Consider the following 27,437-nt stretch of genomic DNA (forward strand, 5'->3'; position numbering starts at 1 on the left):
TGTATCATCATTTGGTTTAGACATTAAACTTGGTAAGCCTACATTAGTAACATTAATAAATACTAAAAATAGTAAGAGGCCCGCAATGAATCCTAAGGAACTCTACTCATATTATTAGTCCATGAAGAGCATTGGACGATAATGATTTCTTGAGTGAGTGACTTTTTTTGAGGAATTTGGTAAAAATAAGAAATTATGCACATGCATGCTTTTGAATATTTTTTCCTAATTTTACTTTATAGTAGCCATACATTAGAGCGGGATTATTGGAAAAAATGAAATCAGAAGTTAATTTTAAAAAGAGTCTCAAAAAACATTTAAAAATAATGAAAATAAGAATCCTTTGCATTGTGTGCTATTCCTTGATTCAGTCTGTGTATATGCTGTGTCTCAAAGTTTATTAAATGGGCCATGCTCTCCTTATTTTTTTGAAACTCATGAATGTTACTCTACAGTTTTTAGAAAATCTGTGTATGTATGGAATAATTTGTTGATACTAAGGTATTATTTTTATTATTATCAGTGCTCTACCAAGGTCCATACACATGCTCACTTCCTCTCGATATATTTCTGTTTTCAACAATCCTGTTCGTTGCTTTATATCCACCATTTCCTCTCAGTTCATCTATCATAGTTTTCCCCAGTCTCCATCTGGGGAATTCTCTTATTCTCTTTAATTTTTCCTCCATTACATCATTCATCATTCCCTCACCCCACAAAACATCTAATCCAATTTCTCTTCTGCCTTCTGATGATTATTTCAACCAAACATCTCTTCTCACCCAAAGCCTCCTCATTTCTCATAAATATTCCATACATAATCTTTAAAATACATGTGTGTTAATAATCCAAATAATAGCCCAAATAAAATATGTGGTAAAGAGTTAATAATCACTCTGTATTTAACCAAAACCCTTTATCTGTAGTAGTAACTTGTCCCAGTGCTGCTCCAATTTGTATACAACAATCATTTGTGTGGAGTAGTACCAAAATCTTTACTGAAATCGAAATATATAACATAAAAATTATTTTTTGCATTCATTTCCTTTGTGATTGCTGTATAATAGCTAATTAGATTGGTCAGGCAAGTTCTCCCCTAACAAATATGTGCTGTGATTGCTATATCACTGCATTCCACTCAAGATGATTCTGCATTACTTCTTTAACCACTTACACTATTTGCCCTCACACAGAAGTTAGGCTTATGGGTCTCTAACTGTTCATTTTGCCTTTTGTAAATAGTAGGGACATCCCTTGAATCCAAAAATATTCTCATAATTATGACTAGAGGTTTGCTGGTATCCTTTTCTGCTTCTTTTAATAATTATGGATAGGTTAAAACAGCCACAGATACCTCATATACTTTTAGCTTCAATAATTTCTCTTCTAGGTTCCTTTTGGTTATCATGACATCATTTACCTCCCAGTTAGAATTAGGTATACTTTTGGTATCCCCATCCTTACAAACATCTTCATGCATGAATTAAATGAAAAATATTGTTTGTCAGCAACCCATATGGAATCATCAGTAGTTATGCCATTCTCTCCTGTCAACCAATATGGTTCTTTCTTTTCTGTCTAGTGTTAACGTAAGCAAAGAATTCTTTCCTACTACATTTCAGCATTCTTAGCCAAAGATGTCTGCAATCTGTCTTAGCATGCCTAACTCCTTTAGTAACTTGATTGCAGAACCATAGGCTTCTCCGACCCCTGATAATTTATATTCATCGCATGAATTTTTCTCTTTGCCACTAGTCTCCTTTGTTCATTTGTCTTTCGTTTTAAGTATAAAATTTGAACAGTATCTCTTATTTGGTATAAAAATCTTAGTAGCTTCTACAATTAATTCCCTGAATAGCATTTGTATTTGTTAACATCACTGGTCCCACTGAAATATTTAAAAATATCATTAGTACCAATGTCTACAAAAATATCACCATCATTTGTACCTTTAAAATATAACTGTTCTACAATATCATTAACTTTTGCCCCTGGAAGATGTACTATGGTCCTATTCCACCTACCCTTTTTTGCATGATATATAAATAAATAGATCTTAATTGCTGAAGATATATGTACAAATATTTCCCACTTCCTAGTAACCAGTAATTGCTATTTCCTGTGGGATCAGCACCTTCTGGTTTTGACAGTCCTGCTGTTTTGTTTGAATCAAAAGAGCAGGCTCTAGCACTCAGTTGGGCAGCTGTATGCTTGATTGATTTACCCCATTTTTAGTTCCTTTGAGTGTATTCTTTCAGGCACCCAAATTTGCCCATCAAAATACTGAATTCTTACTTAATCTCTTAACATTCTTTGTATTGAACTATACAAAGGTACCTTATGTGACTTCTCTTGCTTTGGACAGCTCTGCATACATTCCACAAGCATTACAAATGATAAGCCCCTAATTCATAAAAGAACTGCTCTTGGTATCCCCAACCCATCCTAAGGCAGAATATTCCCAAATTTAGTCCGAGGCATGATTTTAGTTAAAATCTATATCTCAGTTCTCTCATAACATTAAAAGATATGCAAGTGCAGTAGTAATTGGGAATAGTGCAATAAAATGACACTGTTTCCAGTTACTACATCATTACCTACTATGTTATGTATGTCATAAAAAATCTTTAGAGCAAGAGGCTTCAAACTACAGAAAAATTCAACTACAGTTAAGTTGGTACTTAAGTATCATATCTACAGCATTTTAACCTATCAAAGTTGTATTGTTAGAGGCATCATTACCTTACATCTCATATTGTGAAATCCTTCACAATGATTTGCTTATCGAAAAATAACTAATGCTTCCCCAGTTTTTTTTTTTTTTTTTTTTATGAAAACCCCAAACACAAAAGGTATCAAAACCTATAGTACTTAGTACCGTGCTTGGGTTGAAGGAGAAGTATGGGGGGAGGGGGGGGGGTGCCGGAAACTTTGCTCTAGAGACTAAACATGGGTTTCACCACTTCAAGCCTCCAATAAGCAAAGTGGTGGTATTTCACCGGTTGATGAAAGTCATCTACCACCTCAAATAGAGACTATTGTTACTTATTCTTAATGGATACAACCACCCAAATGGGCATTGATGACAAATTGGCTCCTCCATGAATAGGTACATGGTAGTATAAAAACTAAAAACCCAGTTATGAATAATATGGAAGATGTTAAAAGGTGTGTAGTCAAAACATAAAACTTTAAGCACAGGGCTTCAAACTGCAGAAAAATTCAACCATATATGAGTAAGTGCTTAAGCATCATGTCTATAGTGGTTGAAACAACTAAAGTTGTACTATTAGAGGCATCAGCAAACATTACATGTCATATTGTGAAATCCTTCATAAGTTGCATATCTTTCATACTTTGAATAAGTAAAATTTCCCCAATAGAGAAGACTATTGGTACTTCTAATAATATAACTTTGGTTGGTTAAACTGCTGTAGACATAGTGCTTAAGCACTGGCTTACATGTAGCTATGTTATGTAGTTAAGTTTTAAAATTTATAGTTTATAGACTATAATAATATTTATATTGTTATATCAGTACAGCAAACACAGTAACAGCTAGTTAGTTAGTTAGTTAGTTATTTGGTTTTTAGGAGCATTAGCAACTAAGGCCATATTGCTCCGGGATATGCGGTGGTCATTCCTTGACCTTTCCGCATCCTCCGTATTTGGTGGTGACGGGCTCGAACCCAGGTCTAATCAAGAAGCGTGTGCTACGCACTGCTGCTCCTTCCCACCTGGCTACGGAGGCGCCTACTGTAACAGCAAAATTCTCTCCTACTTCAACTATTGTTTTAGCATTAATTCCTTTCCCAAGTAAGAAAATGTTTCACCACCCACTTAATCAGATAAAAGAAAAATGATAACATCATTATATCAAAAAAAACATCAATTATAACATCAAAAAAAAAAAAGTTATCAAAAATCCAATAAATTTTAAGTAATAAAGGAGATTACTTAGCAAGCACACTAGGTAGTCTTGTTTTCAGTATATTACTACCACAGTGTACTGCTTTCTTTGGAGGTGGCCTTATACTGCTACACCCACCCCCATTCTGGATTTCAGATTTTATTCTATTCCTGCTATGACCTAATCAGATAACTCTCCCCCCCCCCTTAAAAAAAAAAAAAAAAAACTGACCACACTTAATTTTTGCAAAGATTTTTGTGCTTTTTTGTCTTCATCTCATGGATTCTCTGAGTTGTCTGTAAACTTGCATAGCCAAGATGTTCCTTTTCTGTGAGTAATCCCCCCCCCCCATAGCCTGAATGAATACCTAATGAGGTTGCAGCATTGAAGTACTTTCTTTGTTTTGTACAGCCAATTGAACTCATTATTTATGTATAAGAGGCATAACAATTACTTAGTGCTACATGGTTCAGCACAGAGTTATTTATACTGCATGTTTGATTCTAAGTATACCACAAAATACAGTAATGTTCTTGCATTTTCTATCTTGTGAACTCCTATGACTCTGTGTGGCTATAAAGAGATTATTTATTTATGAACACCATTAATTTTGTAAATACCATGCATTTTGCCTTCTCTTGTATTGTTTTAACTGTCTATAAAGAGATTATTTATTTATGAACACCATTAATTTTGTAAATACCATGCATTTTGCCTTCTCTTGTATTGTTTTAACTGTCTGGTGCCCTATAGCAGCTTCACCTACGGGCAATGAAAGTATTACAGGTAAGCCATAGTACTACAAATTTTCACATCTCTCTCTCTCACACATACCTTGCAAGGAGTAAATTTTTCATTTTGAATGAATAATTTTGAGACATTCTCTTCCTTTAGAAACAAAGGAAATATTTGTTGATGTAATTATGTTCACTTAATAATACAAACATGGCTGCATTATTCTGTTTTTTATATAAGTGTAAAACAAATTTTGACAAAGTGTTAATAGTTTGATTATGAATTTAATATATTTTGTCTATTCAGGTATTAGGTAAAGATCATCCAGATGTAGCAAAGCAGTTAAATAACTTAGCTCTCTTGTGTCAGAATCAAGGAAAATATGAAGAGGTTGAACAGTATTACCAACGTGCTCTAGAGATTTATGAAAAGACTTTGGGACCAGATGATCCAAATGTAGCCAAAACAAAAAATAATTTGGTGAGTTATGAGGTTTGAATAATTTCAGACTTTCATTAAACAGAATACAAACTTTACATTGGAGAATGTGAAAATTTAATCACTTAAACCTGCATGGAGTTAAATTTGTCTAAAGACAGATTTCTGAAATGCTGCACAAAATAGAGTTTACACTTTGAACAAAATTATAATACAATATGGATAATAACATAAAAATTCACAGGCAAACTATTCTTGGTTAAACTTTATGATACAAAACAGGTTAATAATAGAATAAAAAAAAAGTTAATGCATCAAAGATCACTTCTTGAACGAAACTTTTAGAACAAAAATATCAATCATGTGAAGGTTAATGAGTTTCATACCATTAAATAGTGGACTCATAGAAAAATAGTTCATTCTAAGAAGAGGCAAGAAGAATGTTTTGAAGATGAGAAATTGCTCAATAAATGTGCCACATGCTATGAAATAAAATTATATCCAAATTTGATTTTGAAAAGACTGAGTAGGAAACTTTGCTCTTATCAAAATAGTAAACACCTTCTGGCTTTTGTAATAGCAGTTGACTACAACTTTTGGCCATCCATACTTCCACCTCTGTTACTTCCTGATGGATCCATTTAATTTTCATTTAAAAATTAAGCTAGCTTATTAGCATCTTACTTTCCCTCTCACCTCTAGCATTTATGATTTTGGCAAATCTCCTGTTGTGCAAACACATTCTGTCTAATGCTTCCTTTAATTTTCTGGATGAATGAGATTAGAAGAATTCTAGACCGCAGTAAGATTAATTAATAATCCTCAAGCTCATTCTGCTGGCTGTCATACATATTTGATTTCTGCTATATGCATTTTCTGGAGATATTTCTTGGGCACTCCTTCTAAATTAACATCTGTAAGTCTACTTCTTTCTTCTAAACCAGTCTAAATGTGTATCACCTATTCAACATTTATTCCTGGTTCAACTTCTAATCCTAAAGTAACTTTTTCTCTTCCTTATTTATCTCTTTATTTACTTTTGAACAGGCTGCCTTCATATTTGTTTTCTAAGAATTAAAATCTAGAGAAACTTAAGTCTAACGTCAACATTATCTCCATTCATCACAACCTTCAATCCACGTTTACACAGTATTGGAGGTACTTTAGCATTAGCAGTAGCATATGATGCAAGAAAGCAAGCTTATACAGCAGGGATCGGCAACCTTTTTTTTTTTTGAGTGAAGAACCATTTTTGATTTAATTTAAAAAAAAAAAAAAAAAACAAGAATCCGAAGAGCCTCTGCTCAAGCTGGGATGAGGGGGGGTTAAGAAATGGAATAGAGTGGGAAGGTGTTTTATTAAAAAAAAATATAGTTTTTGAAATGTTATTTATTAATATTGAAAAAATGTAACAAAGATCCAATTAGGTACAAATTAATGTGACTTTTGCTGCTAAATTTCTTGAGCGAATCTCTCAACATCAGGCAAGTATACTGTAATTTTCATCTTTAAACATGCTGAGAGACTCGCATTGTTCAGATGGTTTCTTGATTTATTTTTAATATAGTTCATGTTCGAAAATATTTGCTTGCGGAAATACATGTGGGCAATGCGAGTCCACAGTTACATGTTCAAAGAGCCACAGGTTGCCGAACCCTGTTATACAGCATCAGCCAAAAAAATAAAATAAAAACTTCCCATTTCACCTATCCATTTGCTCCAAAGGTTTGTCCAGTTTTTCCCGGAATTTATTTAAGCTATCAACTTCCACAATGACCGATGGAAGTTTGTTCCAGCAATCAACCACCCGCTGGCTAAAGGAAAATTTCCACACATCTATTCTACAACTGTCTTTTCTCAGTTTACATTTATGCCTCCTCAGGTGTGTAACCTGAGCAAGAGGAAGAATCCCATCGGCATTGAGCTTGCTCAAACCATTCATGGCCTTATATACCTCAATCAGATCACTTCTCAGGTGTCTAGTCTCCAGACGCTGCAGTCTGTAGAACTTAATCCTTTCTTTGTAAGAGCAACCCTTTGTTCCCTTCACCAATCTCGTTATCCTTCTCTGTACTCATTCCAGCAGCTCTGCATCTTTCCTAAAAATGAGGCCTTCACACTTGTAGGCAATACTCAAGATATGACCTAACCATTGACTTATACAAGGGGATTACCTCCTTATCCCTGCTAGCAAAATTCCTGTACATCATTGAGAGACCCCATGAGTTACTCTTGCAGCTTGTCTGCATTGCCCAGGAAACTTCATATCAGACTACATATATAGTCTGATATGAAGGTCTTTTTCACTCTCCACTTCCCGGATTGTAGTACCGCACAGTTGGTATATTACTCTGGGGTTCTTCTTCCAGTCACATATTTCCTTGAGGAACTGTTGTGGCCATCAACAAAATCCTCCAACTGCATCAATCCCTGTTATACAGCATTAGCCAAAAAAATAAAATAAAAATTTCCCATTTCACCAATCGGCATCGCAAAATGTCACGCACAAAAGTTCACTGATCCTATCCTTCCACCTAGTTGTAGTTCTTCTTTAACAGCAGTTTTTGGAGTTGGTTTTGTTATCGTGTCTGTGGCATCAGATAATGTGGTGGTATGTCATTGCCTACCACATGGCCCATTTCAAAAGGGGCCGGCTTTAATCATAGGAAGAGTCATCATGCATCCCACGAGATGCTCTTGAAGAGGAAATGTGACTACAGCAAAGCCCCACTTAGTGCCCCCCATTATTGTTATTTTTTAATCTTCAGTGAGGTGGCACATTATCACTCTTCCTCTCTCAATCTCCAGCTGATAATGTCCAATATATTAATGATTTTTGAATTTTCTTAAACCCATTTTCATGGTGGTTTGTATAGGTTTAGTCCCAATGAATAAATTTTAAATTATAGCCAGATAAAATGTTAAGTATTTATGCTATGTTGTAACATAGGCAACCAATCAGTTGACCATTGGAACTAAGAACATTCCAACTGTCAAATAAACACAAGTCTATAAGTAGTTGAATACTACCTGATATGGTGCAAAAACACTCAACCCTAACTACAATGCAACTCGTTAACAAGGTGATCACTAAGAAAAATCAAATAACTCTTCTTAAAATCATATTTTAATATAAAATCCAGGAGCACACTGTAACCACGTTAAACGTAGACAGTGGCCAGTAGCACCACTGTCTATGCTTACTGGGGTTACTGCTACCCATATGCAGTACTTTGCATTTGTCAGTGTTAAACTTCAGTTACCACCTATCTGTCCAACTTTTATAGATCCTATTGCAATAGTGTACTTTCATTACTGTCATCAACAACCCTATCAATCTTTGCATCATCTTCAAACTTGAACATTAAGCCTGATATACCTTCATCAATATCATTGATAAATATTGAAAACAACAATGGGCCCAACACCAAATACTGGACTCCACTAATAACATTTATCCAAGAACAGCAGGGTTCATTGATTACCACTCTCTGACTTCTCCCACTTAACCATCCCTTTAACCATAGCAGCAACTTGTCCTTAATGCCACACTGCTCCGGTTAGTCTTCCATTTGCAACAAAAGCTTTGATACAAAACCTTTCCTAAAATTTAAGTATATGACATCAGAATTATTTTTTGCATTCTGTTCTGTTGTGACCACATCATAGTATCCAATCAAATTTGTTACACAAGACTTCCTCTTAAACACATGCTGTGTTGAACTATAACTGCAGTCTTGTGTAAATGATCTAGCAATGCTTCTTTAACCAGTGACTCCATATTATTTTCCTTGGAACAGGAATTAAACTAACAGGTCTGTAATTAGTCATGTCACCTTTTGATCCCCCTTTGTGAATTGGAGAGACATTTGCACATCTCCAGTCCATAGGAGCCTCCCCTGAATCTAAGGATGATCTCATAATTATGGCTAAGGGTTAGCTTACTTCCCTCGCTGCCTTCCTTAATATAACTGGATAGATCCCATCCACCTCAGATGGCTTTCTTATGTTTAACTTCAACAGTTTCTTTTCCACTTTCTTCTCAGTTATTACAAAATTATTAAGCTCCCTGTTAGAGTTTGATAAACTTCCAGCATCCTCTTCCCAAAAGAATTCTGCATGTGTGAATTTAGATGCAAAAAAAAAAAAATTCAGTAAGTCAGCTACCTGACAGGGTCAGTCAAACCATCAATGTCAAGTGGACCAATCTCTCATCCCCTTCCTTCTAGAGTTTACATAAGTAAAGAAGTCTCTTCTGTTTTTCTTTGCATCCTTTTCAAAGATTTCTCGTAATCTGCCTCTGCTTGTATGACTTTCTTTGTGACTTGATTACAGACTAGCTTATATCTACCATAGGTTTCTGTGTCGCCTGATAATTTATATGCATCCCTTGCATGTTTCTTCTCTTCCACGAGTCATTAGTTCATCTGACATCCATTTAGGCCTAAACCTTCAACAGTATTTCCTAGTTGATATGAAAAACCTAGTAGCTTCCAAGATTAGTTCCTTGAATGCTTACCATTTAGAATTTGCTGTTGGTAACATCATCGGTTGGACCCACTGTATAGAATTTAAAAACTATCTGAGGCTACTGTAATCACCTTTACGAAAGTGAAAACCCTTCCCTTTACCCCTGATAGTAGTTATCTTTAAGTAAATCCAACATCAGTACACTGATCACTGCCATCTATTGGTTCCTTTAGCTGCAAATTATTACTGCATGAATAATCTCTGCTGATATTCATATCAAGAGTATGATTTCCTGTGGGGTTGCCTCTTGAACATGCTGCTATAGAAAACAACACTCAATAAATCCACAAAAGTCTTTCTAGTGTGTGAGTAATTAATCCACAAGTTCCAGTCAATATCTGGGAAGTTAAAATCCCCCATTATAAGACAATCTTGTTGACTGGCCCATTATTTCTCTGTACAGTTATTCGTTGTACTTATCAGAGTCATTTGTCCTATTAAACACTCCTACCCTCATTTTTGCTTTCCCAATGCTTTTCACATCAAACTGACTCCCAGTTTGGTGCAAAAAGCATTGGAATTGCAGTGTCCACCCATGTCAACTGGATGTCTTAGGTTTTTTTTCCCTTTAATAACAGCATCACCCCCTCCTCTCCTGCCTATCCTTTCTGTACACACTGTACTCCCCAAATTCCCATTCTGCATTCTTTTTCTCTATGTGACACTACATCTCTGATATCCCAGCAGTATCTGCCTTCCCTGAATCCAAGGGGAGGCAGATACTGCTGGGATATCAAACATACTTCTGGCATTGGTGTACATGCATATGCACCTGTTCTTACTCTTAGTTGCCCTAACAAGTCCATGTATTTATTTGTTCCTTAATGACTACCAGCTGTACTTGAAATCCCCAGTGACTTGCTTTCCAGGTTGCTCATTCCAATAGAAGCACCGCAAGGATCACTTTCACCTCTGCCTGCAACTACTCTTAATCTATTAGTCTGTGAATCCCCCGAAACTATCAGTTTTCCAACCCACCTAGCACTGCACCCTTCCTATTTAAGTGTATCACATACCTGTAGATACAGTTTTTCATGTTAACAACGCAGACCATGCTGAGAAATATTCTACCCCAAGAGCCTTGCAAGATCTCTCCAGGGCTGAATTGATTGACAAGACTCTCATCGTATACTTCCTCCTATTGTGTCTGGGCAGAACTGCAGACACTTTCAATTTTGACCCTGACTTGTGAATTTTTTTCAATTTCACTTTTCAGTTTCACTTCATGGCCAAAGTTTTTTTCACTTTAGATTCCAGAACATCTCATGTTTGATTAAAAAAGTATTAATTTTGGAAAAATGTATTATAATTGTGCCTAGTATGTTGGAATCTATTTTGCTTCTGCAGAGACAGAATTACAGTTGAGTTTAAACTATATTATTGGCCAAAAATAAAATAAAATAAAAAAGAAAAAAACGTAAGAGAATACATTGGGAACCAAAATATAATTGGTAAAAAAAAAAAAAATAAATAAATAAATTAAAAAAAAAATAAAACCTTTTAACTGCTAAGGAAGAGCAAAAAAATAAATAAATAGCATTAAGTGTGGAACATGGACATGAGGCATATTTTTCCTATCTTTCAGCAGTGCTGCTTTCTTCTCCTTTAAGAAGAATTTTCTAGTTGGTATCATCATCTGGAACAAACCAATCTTACTTTGCTTTGAAACATGCTCTCTTCAGTAATAATAAAAAATTAATTATGAAATTTTTTTGCAGCTTCATTGCCAATGCAGTTTCTTTTATCAACTTTGTTGCTATGAAGATCAGATAATCTTTTTTTTAAATTATTGAAGCATCTTCTTATGAGATTGTTTGCGTCTTTGTCGTGCAGTTACTGTAGTCTTTTATCAAATCACTAGTCGAGCATGTGAATTGGTAATAGCACAAACAGGTACAGTTAGTTCACTTAGTTGCAAGACAAACTAGTAGACACACTAGAATTAGGAACAGCAGACTGTTAATGCACTTGGACAATCATAGCAGAATTAGAGGTGCATTACAATTAATACAGATTAATGAGCAGAGGTCCAAAATGTTGCAAACGAGCTAAGAATCACATGCAACCAATAAAAAGTGGTCATTGCATGCATACAAGAACCCTATACTATAGAAGGGAAGGTAATGGGATTTTCTTTGGGTACAAGAGTGGTTTCAGGTGGCTTGGAAAAACTACGTGCTGCAATTATTTTTAACGATGAACTACACATCACAGTTTTGCAGGAGTTCACAGTGAAGACTGCCGTTTGTATATGCATGGAAACATTCATTTTTTTTTTCTGTGGCATCTGCAGGGTCCAGTAACATTATTATTACCACCTACCTAGTATCCAGAATATGCACCTTTCGCAGCATGCACCGCAGCCAGCCGCCATGGGAGGCACTCAGTATGTCCGCAGAAGGTTGCTACGGGTATCTGTAACCATGCGGACTGCAGTGAACCACAGAGTTCCTGTACGTTTTTTGGTGGAGGATCCATCCGTCTGATGTGTCGATCGAGGTGGTCCCATAGATTTTCAATTGGTTTAAGATCTGGGGAATTCAGTGACTAAGGGAGTAGCTTGGAGTCTTCGTTGTGCTTCTCAAACCATTCACGGACATGGCGCATTGTCTTGCTGATAAATACCATCACCCCCAGGGAACACAGTTAACATGTACAGGTATACCTGATTGGCGACGATTGATAGGTAACCATTTTTGTTCAGGGTGCTCTCCAGAGGTATCAGCGGACCCAACCCATGCCATGAAAACATTACCCAGACCATAACGCCGCCCCCACCAAGCCTGCTTTCTGCCAACAATCGTGTCCGGGTGTCTACCTTCTTGTCTGTTCTCTGAGGGTTTACGCCTGATACACCACCATCCATCCACTCGGTGGAGCAGAAACCGTGACTCATCAGAGAGGGCCACCCATTGCCACTCGGCTGGGGTCCAGTGTCGGTATTGCTGTGCAAACTAACACCGTTGTTTGCGATGAATGGCTGTCAGCATGGATGCTGTCAACAAGTGTCTGTTCCGGAGACCAATGTGCAACAGAGTTCGCTGCACTGTTATGTTGGAGCCCTTTCTGGTGGCCTTTCGGTTCATTTGGATGGCCAGTTGAGCAACAGTAGCACACCGATTGGTCCTAACCAACTATGTCAGTCGACATTTACCTCTGGGATCAGTGGCACATGGGGCTCCACAATTGGCACATCAGGTCATCAAAACTGCCCCATTCGTCCAGTCTTGATACACTTTCACCACTGCAGCATGTGAGCATTTTACAAAGTCCGCTGTTTCGAAAATGCTGGCACCCCTGGCCTGATAGCCGACAGTCATGCTTTTTACCAGGTCTGATAGGCTGCATGCTTTGCCCGTGACAGTGTCTGTTACTGTGTTCATGGATGCTGAATATCAAGCCCTATATGCTTGCGATGTGTGAACTTGACGTGCACTGTAAGATTTGCTAAGCATGTGTGATGTCTGCATTGGGGGGGGTGGTCATAATATTGTGACTAGACTCTGTATGTATCTTCATGGTGAGAATGATATCGTGCTCTACTTTGATTATTAGATGGATCATTTGTGCGGAGAAAATGGTATCTTATGCATGGATTCTAATTCAAAGAATAGTGTGGTATAGTTCGGAAACAGATAGGAGTGGTTATGAATTGGAAGGGACAGTTAGTGGTAATAATTTGGTGATTCGTAATTGATGGTCAGAACACACTACTTTTTGGACTGTGAATGGAGATTCTAATATAGATTTAACTCTAACCAATAATTTGGGATTTGTATTGATTGGTGATTGGTCGGTTGAATCTGATTGGGTAGGCAGTGGCCACCGTGTAATAAGGTTTTTCGTGAATGAACAGGGAAGAGAAGGTCAGAACTTTGTTGTTGGGCAGCTGTGCCATTTTTTAATGCATACAGTACACTGACAGAACTTTGATTGAGAATTGCTTGAGCAAAGTGCTGCACTCATTCCATAGATGCTAAACGATCAATCTGGTGTGGAATCAGCGGATATGTTGTGGATGTAGCTTTACCATGCATCGGACAAGGCTATGAAAAGGACTCAAAATAAAAGAGTGCCCATTAAGTGGTGGACATTGGAGTTACTAGGTTGTGAAAGGAGTTATCAGCATGGTAGGAGGAGGGCGCTGACTGACTCTGAACTACTGTGGTTATGTGAGGTCTAACAAAGGGTGAGAAAACAGTATACTTGCACCATTAGGAAGGAAAAATAGTTTGGAAGGAATTAGTTCATACAGTTGGAAATAATGACCCATGGGGGGAGGGTTAGTGTAGAAATTACACTGAATTAAGTTGCATGACCCTGGAGGAGAATTCTATGTGCAATAATGGAAGGAATACTCACTTGTGTAAAAAGAGTGCATTTTATATATTCAGTGCATTTTAGATCATTTGGTGGAGGATTGCAGTGAAAATGCAGATTATGAGGAAAGCAGGGTACTCGATGAGAATAATGGAGTGAGTATAGCACCTTTCTTGTTGGATGAATTGACCGGAGATTCAGAGAATAAGGAAAAATGGATGTCCAGGATTGGATTTAATAGAGGGTGAGATAATTAGCCAGATCTTTAAAATCATGTCACGGTATCTATTAGGAGTGTTTAATGCATGTCTTCAAGATGGTGTCTTTCCAAAACCATGGATAGAGAGACTCCTGAAGCTTTTGCTAAAATCCCTGGCAAAACCAAGAAACAGACCAGATTATTATAGATCAATTACAGTGCTCAGTGGCGTTGCAAGGTGTATGAGAATATGTTGAATTGGGTTATGGACATTGTGAGAACAAATGTGAGCTTCTCTGATGACCAATTCGGTTTTTTAGCTGAGAGAGGTACTGATGATGCTTTGGACAGGTTGAGGTTGTGTGTGTGGAGTCATGGAGAAAAATACTGTTTTGGCTTGTTTATTGATTTTGCAAGACCTTTGATACAATTGACTGGAATAGCGTGCTGATAGTTGCTCTGACAGTCAAAATGTTTCTCGCACATCTATGCTGTGATCAAAGACTACTTTTGTGATCATACTGTCCAGGTGAAATCAGGGAATGGATGTGTTGTTAGTAGAGTATGTTGTGGTTGTCTACAGGGATCAGCTTTTGGACCCATTATGTGGAACTTGGTTTTGAATGATTGGTTAGTGCATTGATTCCTACTAATAAGCATGATTGCATATAGAGATAATTTTAGGCTACAATCAGAGGAAAGATTGAATTTGGTTTTATCAGCTTTACAGAACTGGTGCAGTGTCCCCAGATTGAGGGTGTCAGCAGCCAAAAGTAAATGTATGCTATTGAAAGGCAGTTATGTTGGCTGTCAACAGTTTTCAGTGTATAAAAACAGCAACATTATTATTAGCCATATGGTGCAAGGAAGCCTGAGGCTTATGCTGCACCACCCAAAAAAAAATTTTCTGAATTACCCTGAGAGAGAGAGAGAGAGAGAGAGAGAGAGAGAGAGAGAGAGAGAGAGAGAGAGAGAGAGAGAGAGAGAGTGGGGGGGGGGAGAACACCAAGAAAGAGAAGAGAAGAATGATGATATCCAGCTCAGGACCCTGGGTGTGCCAAGCCCATACTCACCAGATGTGAGCCCCTGGATAATTTATGTAAATTTACCTTTCATTATAAACAATAAACAAAAGGAAACACAAACTACACTTTTTAGTTTTGTGAAACTGTGCAAAGGTGAAGGTAAGGGACCAGAAAGTTAAAAACACTGGAGAAAAGAGCCATACCTTGGAATCAGGATTGATAAGTACATGGGATTTTTGTTTCACATATAAATCACTTGAGACAGAAGGTAGCACGTTTTGTAGGTGTGAGCTCACAGTTCTTCCCTGTTCTACAATTGGGAAGAACTGTGTGTTCTTCCCAATTGTTTCATATAGAGTGCATATTTGGCTGGGCTATGCATTGCAGAAAATTCTTATATGTAAGATCTGGGCTATGCTGAGTCAGTGGTGCTCTGACCCAGCATGGTTTGTCACATGGTTGTAAATGTTGAATTACAAGCACTGACAGGTATGCTGCCCCTCGACTTGTTTCTTATGTTTTGAGCTATGTGCTTTTACTTTAGATAGGGAAAACAATATGAGAAAACGTTGATTGCTTTGGACTTGAATCATAACTACAAGGAGGAGAAATGGATCTGGAATGAACTGATTGGTCTTTGGCAAGATCAGTGGAGTACTGCTGAGATAGAATTATGATAAAGAAGTTTCTACCAAGGTGGCAAAGACAGGTAAAGGCATGCCTGCCTGGTTCTGCCCAGATCTGCACTCAACATTTTTCCTTACAGGACATGGCTCTTTCATCACAAAGCTAAATGCACTTGGAGTAATAGCTTGGCTCAGACCACATGTTTCTCTGGCAAGGTGGAGGATTGAAGTTATGTATTATATGACTAAAGAATATCAAGATCTTTGGGAGGAGTTACAGGACCTGCCAGATGTAGGTGTGTTGGGGCATGTTTGTGAGCCGGCTGTTGTGGCAAAAGTGTACTTTTTAGTATTCCAAAATTTTCTTGAGAAGATTTGTTCTATTAGAAATGGAACAAGTTTTGGACTAATAGCAACGTGTATATCGGGAAAGATATTTTTAAATTGAAAGTAAGCGTAAGATGAGTGGTATGTTCCGATTATTGGTTCCTTCCACGATCCAATCACATTTTTTGGTTGGATATTGTGACTTGTTAGCGAGTGTTCTGCTTCCACACGTCATTGTTAGCCCATGTAGAAAGTTCAGATGGCTAGTTAGTGTACTAGAGGACAACATGGAGATTGTAGGTAGACATTCATGAACCGAACTAGGACTTACATGCAAATGGTTCATTAATGAAGATATTTTGGGGGGGGGTCCAGTGGAGGAATAGGCCACCACATAGACTGAACTTGTGTGGAAAGTCTGGAAGACTGATTTTTATGTTTGTTGTTCTATATAAGTGGCATCTGTGCATCTTTACATCTGTAGGAAGAGCTGCATGATGTCCTTTACTGCACTATTATCTGGTTTATATAATTACTCTTTGTCACTACTTCTAAGAAGTGCTGTGTGTTCAAATGATGGTTTAGCCTAAGAGAGTTGTGGGACTTTCTCAATATAGGATGTGGGAAGAATGACTTGGTGTCATCAGCACATCTGTGCAGCCTTTTCAGGTTATATAATGATTCTATACTGCTACTTCAGAGGATTGAATATGATGCATCTGCCTGGTTGTGAGATGGTACATCCTTGTAAGATGCTGCTTTTATTATTCTGTGCATTGGAAGGGACTTGTGGATCTTCTGTATGGTGCTCCAGCCCAGCATATTACACTGTTGTGTGCCTCAGTTTCAGAAACTGATTGATTGTGAGTGGCAGGATCTGAGTAGCAGAACAACTCTAGGCTGGACTGTGAAGAACGAGTTATATTACAGTGTTACTTCTACTTCTCATGTTTCCTTTCTGCTTCTTTCTCCACTGCCTTTACTTTCTTCTCTCCTAACCTAACTTGCACGTTCTCTCATTCTTATACTCTTCAACATTCATCTACACTCCTATAGTGTTTAAAGAGCTGTATGTGGTTGGAGAGTTTACATTATGATCCCTGGCCTGGCTCCACATGCCAGGGACGGAAACTAGCCTATTGCAGCTTGCTGTGGCTATGCTAAGTGGCCAGTCACACACCACTACACTGATTGGCCTTTATCAGTATGGTACCTACACACAAAACACATGGAGTTTCAGAGTTTGATTGGGGCTGCACACACACACACACACACCAAAAAAAAAAAATAATAATAATAAAAAAACATTTCTTTGTCCTCTGTGGCAGCCTAGTGAGCATGATATGTTTCCACAGCACTTATGTGGAGAGGGTTTGATTCCTGTTGAAGACTGAAGGAATTTCTAAAAGTCCACCTTCATTCAAGGCTATAACTAGCTGATCTCAGGCAAGGTATTCCCCATGAGTTATTTTGGGTTATTAGCTTACAAAACACACATTGTCCTGTGCGCGCGCGCGCACACACACACACACACACACACACACACACACACACACACACACACACACACACACACACACACACACACACACACTTTTAGAGACATAATACACTTAATAGTTATGAGAATGTGTGTATTAATGTTAATGGCCATTATATATGATTATTTCCATCAATCAGCACTTCTATTTAGATATTAAGATATCCCATGATGCAATTAGAAGAAATGATTACAATACATATCCAGAAGTAATATTACAGTAGAATCTCATTAATACAAAGTTCAAGGAACCTAAATTTTCACATTTTGTAATAATGAGGTTTGTAGTAATGAGGTCCCCAAAAGTGTCAAAATTTTACCTTTTTTTATTATTTTTTATTTATTTATTTTTTTTTTTGCACATACTGTATATCTAAGAATAATAATAAATAATGATAATATCAAAAATAAATTAATTTAAATTAATAAAGTAAAATAATTAAAATAATAAAAACAAAAGCCTTGTCTAACAATACAGTAGGATTAACACACTTTTTAAAGATTTCATTTTATTTGTAAGATAAACTAATAGAAAAGCAATTAACAGAAATAAAAATATTGTACAGTATATATTATTATATATACAGGTCAACCGTCACTAATCCGGCCACCGGTAATCCGGTTCCACTGCTAATTTGGACATAATTTCAAATTTTCCCGGTCAGCACACTGGGGAAATTTGAAAGTTGGTTGCAGCATCAGCTGTCAGTGCAACTCATAAACACTGGCAAGCTATTCCTACTTGTTTTTGTGTATTTATTATTATAACCTGCTCACATTTAATCCCAGCCATGGTTTCAATGCATAAAGGAAGTGTTTCTCATGGTGTAAAGCGCAAACACTGTATATTGTCCATAACAGATAGTTGAACTTCTGAAAAAACTCAAGAGCGGTGTGTCTGAGAAGTTTAACTCTGCTTAGTTGTAAATTCCAGCAATTTCTCTCAGATCTTCTTATTTTAGTAATTTTCTTTTAGTCATTCCTTTTTAGACTTTTTTTTTTTTTACAACACACTTGTACAAACTTGTGGAAAAACACAACACATTTTGATGGATAATACAGTGTGCTGACGAACTTGTTTTCACAAACAATACTGACAAACTTATTGTGACGTTTGAGAGTTTATTTTATCTCTATTGGTTTTATTGCAGCACTCACCGTGCGTGCAATAAACTAATCACAAATGACCTTCATATGTATGCTGTAACAGCGTCACACATGTGGCCAACACAGCTTCTCAAGAAATAAAGTAACCTACTGTGCCACGTCGGCCACATATATACGACACAAAAAAAGACACCTTTTTTTTTTTTTGATATTTTAAACAAAAAAAACGACAACACCAACATTATAATATTTATTTTAGAATTACTAATCAAATTATTTGCTAAATATTTTTTGGCTCCTGGGGAATTTTTTTCTTAAACTAGCTTGGCAGTCAAATTGTCAATTAAAGGTAGGATGAGGTGGTTAGCTGTTGGGTAAACTGTATGTGCTAATATAACCACCGGTGATCCGGCAAACTCACTAATCTGGCACCCCGCAGGTCCCAACGCTGCTAGATTAGTGATGGTCGACCTATACAATATTTTAGTATCACAGTAAAAGAATTAATCTTTATATAAAAGGAGACATACAGTCCATTAACATTTTTATAAATTAATCTAATTGAAAGAAAGAATCCATTGTTGTTTGCACAGTTTTTGCCCTATATGTATTTTTAACTACAGCACAGACATTAAAAAAATCCAATAGTTATTTCTTTATCAACATTACTGCAGGTTAACAAATTCTCTGTTATGTTCAATGCATTTTCGGTATCTTTTTTAAATGGCAGTGTGCATGTGCGTGCTTTTTCACTTTTGCTGTCGCCAGTAACAAAACATTAGTTTTGCTTGGTGCTCGGCAGCTCTTCTGGTGTTGCATTGCTATGGTAGAAACTACATGTACCTTCACAGACTCTCCAAATTCGCCAACAAAATCCATAGCTCCTTCAAATTCCCCTATTTCTCAATGCTGCTATTACATTTGTCTGCTGGATCATGTTTTTCAATGATATTCTCTCCAAAGCCACTCTTTCTGAAGCAGTTGATTATTATATTTGATGTAATACTGTCCCAAGCAATAACAAGATTATGGATAGCATCTAAGATCCAAGACATTCCAATTTAACTTCAAATTGTTCCCTCCCTCTCTCCCTCCTGCGTTGAGGATCAAGTACCTCATCAGGCAGGCTCTATATGCTTCCTTGTGTTATAAATAATGCCTTGATCCAGTGGCTGCATAGAACTGGATCAAGTTCTATGAATTGTTAAAAAAGGTAACTGGCAGCCATTATCACCCACTGCAGGATGTAAGCCTCCTCAACAACAATGTTGAGAAAAATGGACCATAATCTGCCATGCTAGTCCAGTGCAGGTTGGCAGATTGACCGTATTTAGCAGTCAGGGGCTTGATCCCTGGTCTACCCAAAGAGACCCAAAGAGCATGTGCTACTGCACTCCCGCTCCTGACCACTTGGCTATGGATAGTAATGGGAGGATAAAAACAACAGCTGTATATTTGTCAACTTAGTGTGTCGGCAGAATGTGCCGTTGTACGGCACATTCTAGAATCATCAAACTGTTCCTTTTTTTCTGAAGCCATTCTTCTGTCCACTTTTAATAACCAAGACTGAAATATTTTGACCATAAGCCAAACACTTCTGTTGGCCACATAATCACAGGGAAGTTGGTTAACTTTAAAACATCTTGGCTTGAAAAATTTACCAATCACCAGTGAGCATAGTTTTGTATTGCCATTTGAATTGCAGCATAACAGAATAGTGAGCCTTTGTTTACTACTTAATTTTCCACCATAAGACTCTCCTCAAACAGCAAATGTTTTGTTTGGTAGAAAATAATAAAATAAACCAGTCTCATCAAGATTAAAATATCCTTTGCCTCACATTTTTCAAGAATGGACCGTACAGAACACAACCAGTCTGTAGTCTTTTCCTTGTCGACTAATCCAGACTCGCCGCAAACATTTTGCGAAACCAGGTTATTCCTGTCTTTAAACCTTTGTAGCCTGCCACTGCTGCATTTGAAGTAGCTAATTCCATGTTGCTACGCCAGATAATTTGTCTTTTCTTGCAAAATTGGACCGGATATTGGCAAATTATATGCACACATTTGTTGGTACCACTCAAAACGTTTTGTTTCCAGCTCCTTGTGTTTTGAATCAGGAATTCATTTCCTGTTTTTTTTTTTATTGCTGCTCCAGTGTCATGCTGCAGTTCAAGTTTTTTTCAGTATTGTAGATGAAGGGATGTTGTATTCCTTTGCAATGTTCGTTTTGCTAAGTTCAATCCTATCAGCCTCTTGTATAATTTCCAGGCTCAATTCCATCAGTATACTTTTTGTAACCATAACACTACTAGATCATATTTAATATAAACAGACTTTAAATTAATTTAAAGACACAAGTTCCAAAAATGACATCAGCTCAGATAAAATGGCACAAAAAATAGATTACTGTGGCAAAAGATTCTTTGAAGTAGTGTAACAATTGCAACTGACTTTAATCCCATGGAGAGCAAGGGAGTGTATGTAAACAACTTAGAAAAACGGTTTTTATTCTTTTGTTAATTTAACACTATGTTTTTCAGAATGCTTTATGTTGTAGCTACTATAAACCGGCCGACCGGACTAGCTAGCTGGGTAAAGTGCCTGCCTGGCAACCCAAAGGTCGCAGGTTCGAATCCCGCCTTGGGCTTGGATCAGTGTAAAATGCAAAAACTTTGGGAGGTGCATTATGGCCAGAGAAGCCGATGCGCCAACAACTAACAAAAAAAAAAAAAAAAAAAAACCCTATAAACTGGTTTTGTTTACACAAAAATAATTTCTAACAAGTCAGTGCCATCCATTGGGAAGCAGGAGCCGGGTGACCAGAGGCAATAATCAGACAGCTGTGCTAAGATTTGTATTAAACATACAAAATAACAATATTTATTTCTCACAGGGTGAAAATGAACTTTGTAATACATATCAAATTTAGTAATAAACGAATATATTTACATAGAAAAACCTATCCTTTCTCAAGGGAATGATATGTACTTCATATGAATGAGTACTTTGTATAAACCAAGTTTGTATTAATTAGATTTTACTGTAATTTTTTTTTAATTAAACAGATTGTTACTGTTATAGTAGAAATACTGAACCTAATTATAATTACATTGTTTTAAAACAGGTTACTTTGATAATAAAATTTTTCTAATTTTTTATAGGCTTCAGCTTATCTTAAACAAGGAAAATACAAAGAAGCTGAAATACTTTATAAGCAGGTTCTAACGAGAGCACATGAAAGAGAATTTGGAAGTATTGATGGTATATCTACATTGTTTCTAATTATAAATATAATATTTTTATTAAATTGAGATTTTTTTTTTTTTTAAATGAAAAGCTGCAGAGTAAAGCTAAATGTGAAATTCATAATAATCATCATAATAGTAATTTGCATTAATGTGCTAAAATGGTTCTTTAATAAAGCAATTAATTGTGGGTAATTTCTTTTTGGGATCTCCAAAATAAAAGGAAATTGTAGAATTAATTAAAGTTAAAAAATTAGCTCATAATATATAATTATTACTATACTTTTTATGGCTTTGAAATCTTTTCTTTATCCATTAAAAAAAAAAATGAGACATTGTAGTAATTAGGACTAAACAACTTTTGTTGATTTGCCATAAATAGTAAAAGTTTTAATATCTTCATAATTTTTTTATTTAAAATTATTTTGAAACTAATTTTGAAGTTCATTTTTTGTTCATTACAATTTCCATTAACAATTTCTTGGTACAGTAACCTCTTAAAATCCAACACCTCCCAATTCCCATGGGTCCACCTAAGTATACCTATCGGTTGAGCAGTTTTGAAGAGCCACATTTCAGTGAATATTAAAAGCTAACATTATAATGATTGAAAGATAGTGCATGGTTAAAAATGTAAATAACATTTCAGTTTGATAAATATGAATAAGTGACAATAAACAGTCTCAGTAAATGTCCTTATGTGCTGTAATCTTAATATTCAATCCATGCCTAGCCTAGTACGGTATCATAGATAATATCAGTAACTGTGCTTCAGATAAAAAAAAAAATTCTTTTGCATTGGAGGATTAAAGAAAAATCTATTCTTCATAGGAATAATTATAATGAGGTATGTGTAATCTTTATCAATTTACATGACATTTTGATTTTAATATGATACTCTGGATAAATTCAGTTAATTTCTTGCAAATTGTACATTACTTGGTGGCAGTAGTTTTATTGTGGGAGCACGAGATTCATACTTATAGGAGTGGAGAGTAAACAACTGTATTGATTTAATTTTACTGTGGTCTTCTAGTTCTTCCAACACCTTCTGAAAAACAGAAGATGTTGGAAAGCAATCTATCTAAGGCAGTTAGTCTGAGTGAGTAACATTTCAAGATGATGGTAAAAGTATAATTTGGAATCAGAAAAACTCTAGATCACCATGTTTCAATACTTTTGGGATTGGTGTGAATCTAAGAGGCTTGGTGTGATCTGCTGGATGTTGAAGAGGAGCTGCTTATGGAAGAACATCATACAAAACATAACTTAATGTTTCTCTATGCATATAATAACCAACAATAATAATAATAATAATAAATCTTAAACTAAATATGCATAAAAATAAAATCATTTGTGTAACATTTAGATTTAACATTCTTGAGAAGCACATACTATATTCATTATTCAGAGTTAAAATGTCTCAGTATCCATTTTTTCTTATGCATTTTTTTTTTCTTTTTTGAATTTGTAATAGTTTTATTTAAATAAATGCATTACAGTAAAGAATGATTAAAGTTCTTTTTAGAGTTACAGTTACACTGGTGTGCAAAATTTAAGGACCAGTCAGGTTTTCACCTGTAGCTTCTCATAGGAGCGGCCTGGATATGGGAAATGCATGCCAAAGGAACCTTGTGAGGTACAGAAATGATGAAGGAAACAACACTGACACAACAACGAAAACAAAACGGTACAGAGGGACTTTATCCAAAAATGGCAACATAGCACTGGTTGCCATGGTGCAGATGCATCACTGCCAAAGATGGAACAAAGGATAGAGGTGGTCCTCAGTAGGAGATATGGCCACCCCCTAATGTCGATGCAGGCTTTGCACCGCCTGTCCATACGTGGTAACATCGTCCATTCCTCTGTCACTGACATCTTTAGCTGGTGAACATTTTCTGGTGGGTGTGGACATGCCACTAGGCATATCCACAGAGCATCCCATATGTTTTCGATGGGATTTATATGGGGGGAAACGGGCAGGCCAATCCATACGAACAATGTCCTCACTTTTCAAAAGCATATCAACAGCTGCAATGCGATGGGGGTGTGGTGTTATCATCCATAAACACGAACTCGGGGCCAGTGGCACTTCAGAACAGAAGCACACAGAGAAGGATTACCTCAGTACAGTAGCATGCACCAGTTACAGTACTGCCTTCCAGTATCTGGAGTTGTGTATATCCATCCAAGATAATGCCTCCCCAGACGAGAACACCTCGAGCGCTATATCAATCCCTTTCAGTGATGTTTGCGGGGGTGATACCGTGTGCCAACCTCTCGCCAGATTAGCTGACGTCCAGAATCGCTGCCGAGACTCAATCTACTCTCATCATTAAAGAGTACCTTAAGTAAAGATTTTGTGGTTGTAACCTTAGAAATAGTGTTGGTCCTTAAATTTTGCACACCAGTGTATTACAATGGAAACATGATCTTTTTTGTGGAATAGAGGCCAGGATGAGGTCAAGGATTCTCCCTGGTGGGTAGATCATTAATAAGCTATAGTTTAGTGTAAGCAAGGTGACAAAGGAGGAGCTGTTTAAGATTAGCTAAAGGTGGCAGTTTAAAGTCCTTACAGACTATGTGGGATTCTGATGGGTTCATAATCCAGTTTGAAGCTTGTTTGTTTGTTGTTTGGTTTTTAGGAGCATTAGCAACTAAGGCCATATTGCTCCGGGAATATGTGGTTGTCATTCCCAGACCTTTCTGCATCCTCCTTATTTGGTGGTGATGGGCTCGAACCCTGGTCTAATCAAGAAGCGTGTGTTACGCACTGCTGCTCCTTCCCACCTGGCTACGGGGGCGCCTCCAGTTTGAGGCATCATGGATTATCTCATTTGGTGCAAGGGGGAATATAGACACTACAAGGTCAGTGAGGGAACCATAGTGAGTGATCATCATCATCATCAGCCATTTTCAATCCACTGCAGGATGAAGGCCTCTCCAGCAACTTTCCAGTTCCTTCTGTTTTGAGCACTGGCCATCCATTTACTACTCAAAAACTCATGAATTTCATCTATCCATCTCCGCCTTTGTCTTCCAGGTTTTCTTCTAGCTCCTCTTGGGTACCATTCTGTTATTTTCTTAGTCCATCTGTCATCATGTCTTCTAGCTATGTGTCCTGCCCAAGACCATTTTAGTTCTTTAGTTTTGATAAGAATGTCCTTTACTTGAGTTTGCTGCCTAATCCATGTGTTTCTCTTCTTATCTAACAGTCTGATTCCCAATATAATTCGTTCCATTCTTCGCTGTGTAGTTCTTAGCTTCTCTTCCATTCTTTTGGTGAGTGCCCAAGTTTCACTTCCATAAGTCATGGTGGGGAGTATACATTGGTTCATTATTTTACGTTTCAGACAAACTGGGATATTGCTCTTCAGTATGTGACTATATTTCCTGAATGCTATCCATCCAAAATTTATTCTTCTCTTGACTTCCAGCCATTTATCATTATTACAGCTAATAACTTGTCCCAGATAAGTATATGACTCCACCTTTTCAATTACTGCTCCTTCAATCATTATTTCCCTTTCCGTGGCATACTTGTTCATCATTACTTTTGTTTTAGCCATATTCATCTTTAGTCCAAAATCCTTACTAACTGTGCATAACTGATTAAGATTTTCCTCTAATTCTTTGGGATCGTGGCTTATGACCACAATGTCATCTGCAAATCGTAAATGGTTTAGGTACTCTCCGTTCACATTGACTCCTTTCTGCGACCAGTCTAATCTTCTGAAAGCTTCCTCAAGGGCAGCAGTAAACAGCTTCGGAGATATTGTGTCTCCTTGTCGGACTCCTTTCTCGATTTTAAATTTCCTACTGTCTTTGTCTAGTCTAATAAAGGATGTAGCACTCTCATATATTTTCTTCAAAATCATAATATATGGAGTATCTATGCCTTGTCTTTCCAGTGCCCCAAACATTGCCTTATGCTGTATGGAGTCAAATGCCTTTTCATAATCCACAAATGCCAGGCATAATGGTGTTTTATATTCATTTGCTTTCTCCATTAGCTGTGATATTACGTGAAGGTGATCCATAGTTGAGAATCCTGTCCTAAAGCCAGCTTGCTCTTTCGGTTGATTCTCATCAAGTATTCTTTCTAATGTATTAGTAATGACCCTTGTGAACAACTTGTAGATATGGGATAACAAGCTAATTGGTCTATAATTTCCAATTTCTGATTTATCTCCTTTCTTATGCAGCAAAACTATGATTGCATTATTCCACTGCTTAGGCATCACACCTTTTCTAATGCACTTTTTGAAGAGCCTTGCCAGTTTTTGTGTTATGTCTCTTCCTCCCAATTTAACAACTCTACAGTAACTTCATCTTCCCCCGGGGCTTTCCGATTCTTCATTTTCTTCAATGCATGTTCTACCTCATCAGGAAGAATACCGGGTATGTCGTATGTGTTGCTACTTTGCAATCCATCTTCCCCACTGCTGGTATCATTCCCTCGCTCCTTGTATAATTCTCTATAGTAGTCTTCTGCTATTTGAATTATGCCTTCTCTGCTGTTTATAAGTACACCATCGCTATTCTTCAGTTTCAGTATCATTTGTCTTTCTGTATTACTGCTCATGGCTGCTGATTTAAATCCTTTGTTTTCCCTTAATGCTTGTTCTACTTTTCTTGTGTTAAATCTTCTTATGTCCTCTCTGAGTCTCTTTCTAATGGCTTTGCATAACTCAGTATACTCAATTTTCTCCCTGTCAGTGTTTTTCTTGCTCTTCATTTGTCGTCTTTGGTTCATCATGACAAGTGTTTCTTGACTAATTTTTTCTTCTTTGGATTTCTGTTTCCCTATAAGTTTCTTGGGCTTTATCACTTTCAGAAAGTTGTAATATTCCTCGTCGATATCTTGGTCCTGAGCAGTCTGCAGAAGCTCAAACTTGTTCTTCAGTTCCAGTACATACTGCTTTTTCTCCTCCTCTGTTATTTCAAAGACCTTTGTATTATTTACTCGAGTCAGTTTTTTCCTTTCCTTTCCTACATCTATATCAAGTGTACATCTTACCATTCTGTGATCACTTCCAACATTTACCTTATTCAGGACGGTAACATCATTCACAATATATCTTCTGTTAGTGAGGATGAAGTCGATTTCATTAGTTGTTAATCCACTTGGACTCTTCCATGTCCACTTTCTGTTCACCCTTTTCTTGAAAAAAGTGTTCATTACTGACATTCCTTGAGATTCTGCAAATTCCACAAGTCTTTCACCTCTTTTATTTCTTTCACCAATTCCAAAATTTCCTATAGTTCCTCTTTCTGCGCTGTTTTGCCTTTTTCCAACCTTAGCATTGAAGTCCCCCATAATAATAGTGTAGTGGGTTTTCTGCTCATCTAGAAGACTCTCAATTTCAGTGTACATTTCTTCAACCTCTTCATCATCATGGCTCGATGTTGGTGCATAAATCATTATAA

The 27,437-nt window shown here is 36.8% G+C and overlaps 1 protein-coding gene across 5 annotated transcripts in view; it reads left to right on the forward strand.

Moving 5' to 3' along the window:
• The window catches only part of LOC150088569 (kinesin light chain-like), a 376,502-nt gene that overhangs the window by 191,960 nt on the left and 157,105 nt on the right, over nucleotides 1-27,437 (forward strand). For all 5 annotated transcript variants that reach the window (XM_090369572.1, XM_090369571.1, XM_090369570.1 and 2 more), the window contains exons 8-9: nucleotides 4,952-5,125; nucleotides 21,921-22,020. In XM_090369572.1, the coding sequence (XP_090225698.1) occupies nucleotides 4,952-5,125; nucleotides 21,921-22,020 (274 nt within the window). The remainder of the gene's footprint in view (nucleotides 1-4,951; nucleotides 5,126-21,920; nucleotides 22,021-27,437) is intronic.

The sequence above is a fragment of the Mastigoproctus giganteus genome, chromosome 3 (genome assembly GCF_048544385.1).
Source record: "Mastigoproctus giganteus isolate SK-2022 chromosome 3, ASM4854438v1, whole genome shotgun sequence".
Lineage (NCBI taxonomy): Eukaryota > Metazoa > Arthropoda > Arachnida > Uropygi > Thelyphonidae > Mastigoproctus > Mastigoproctus giganteus.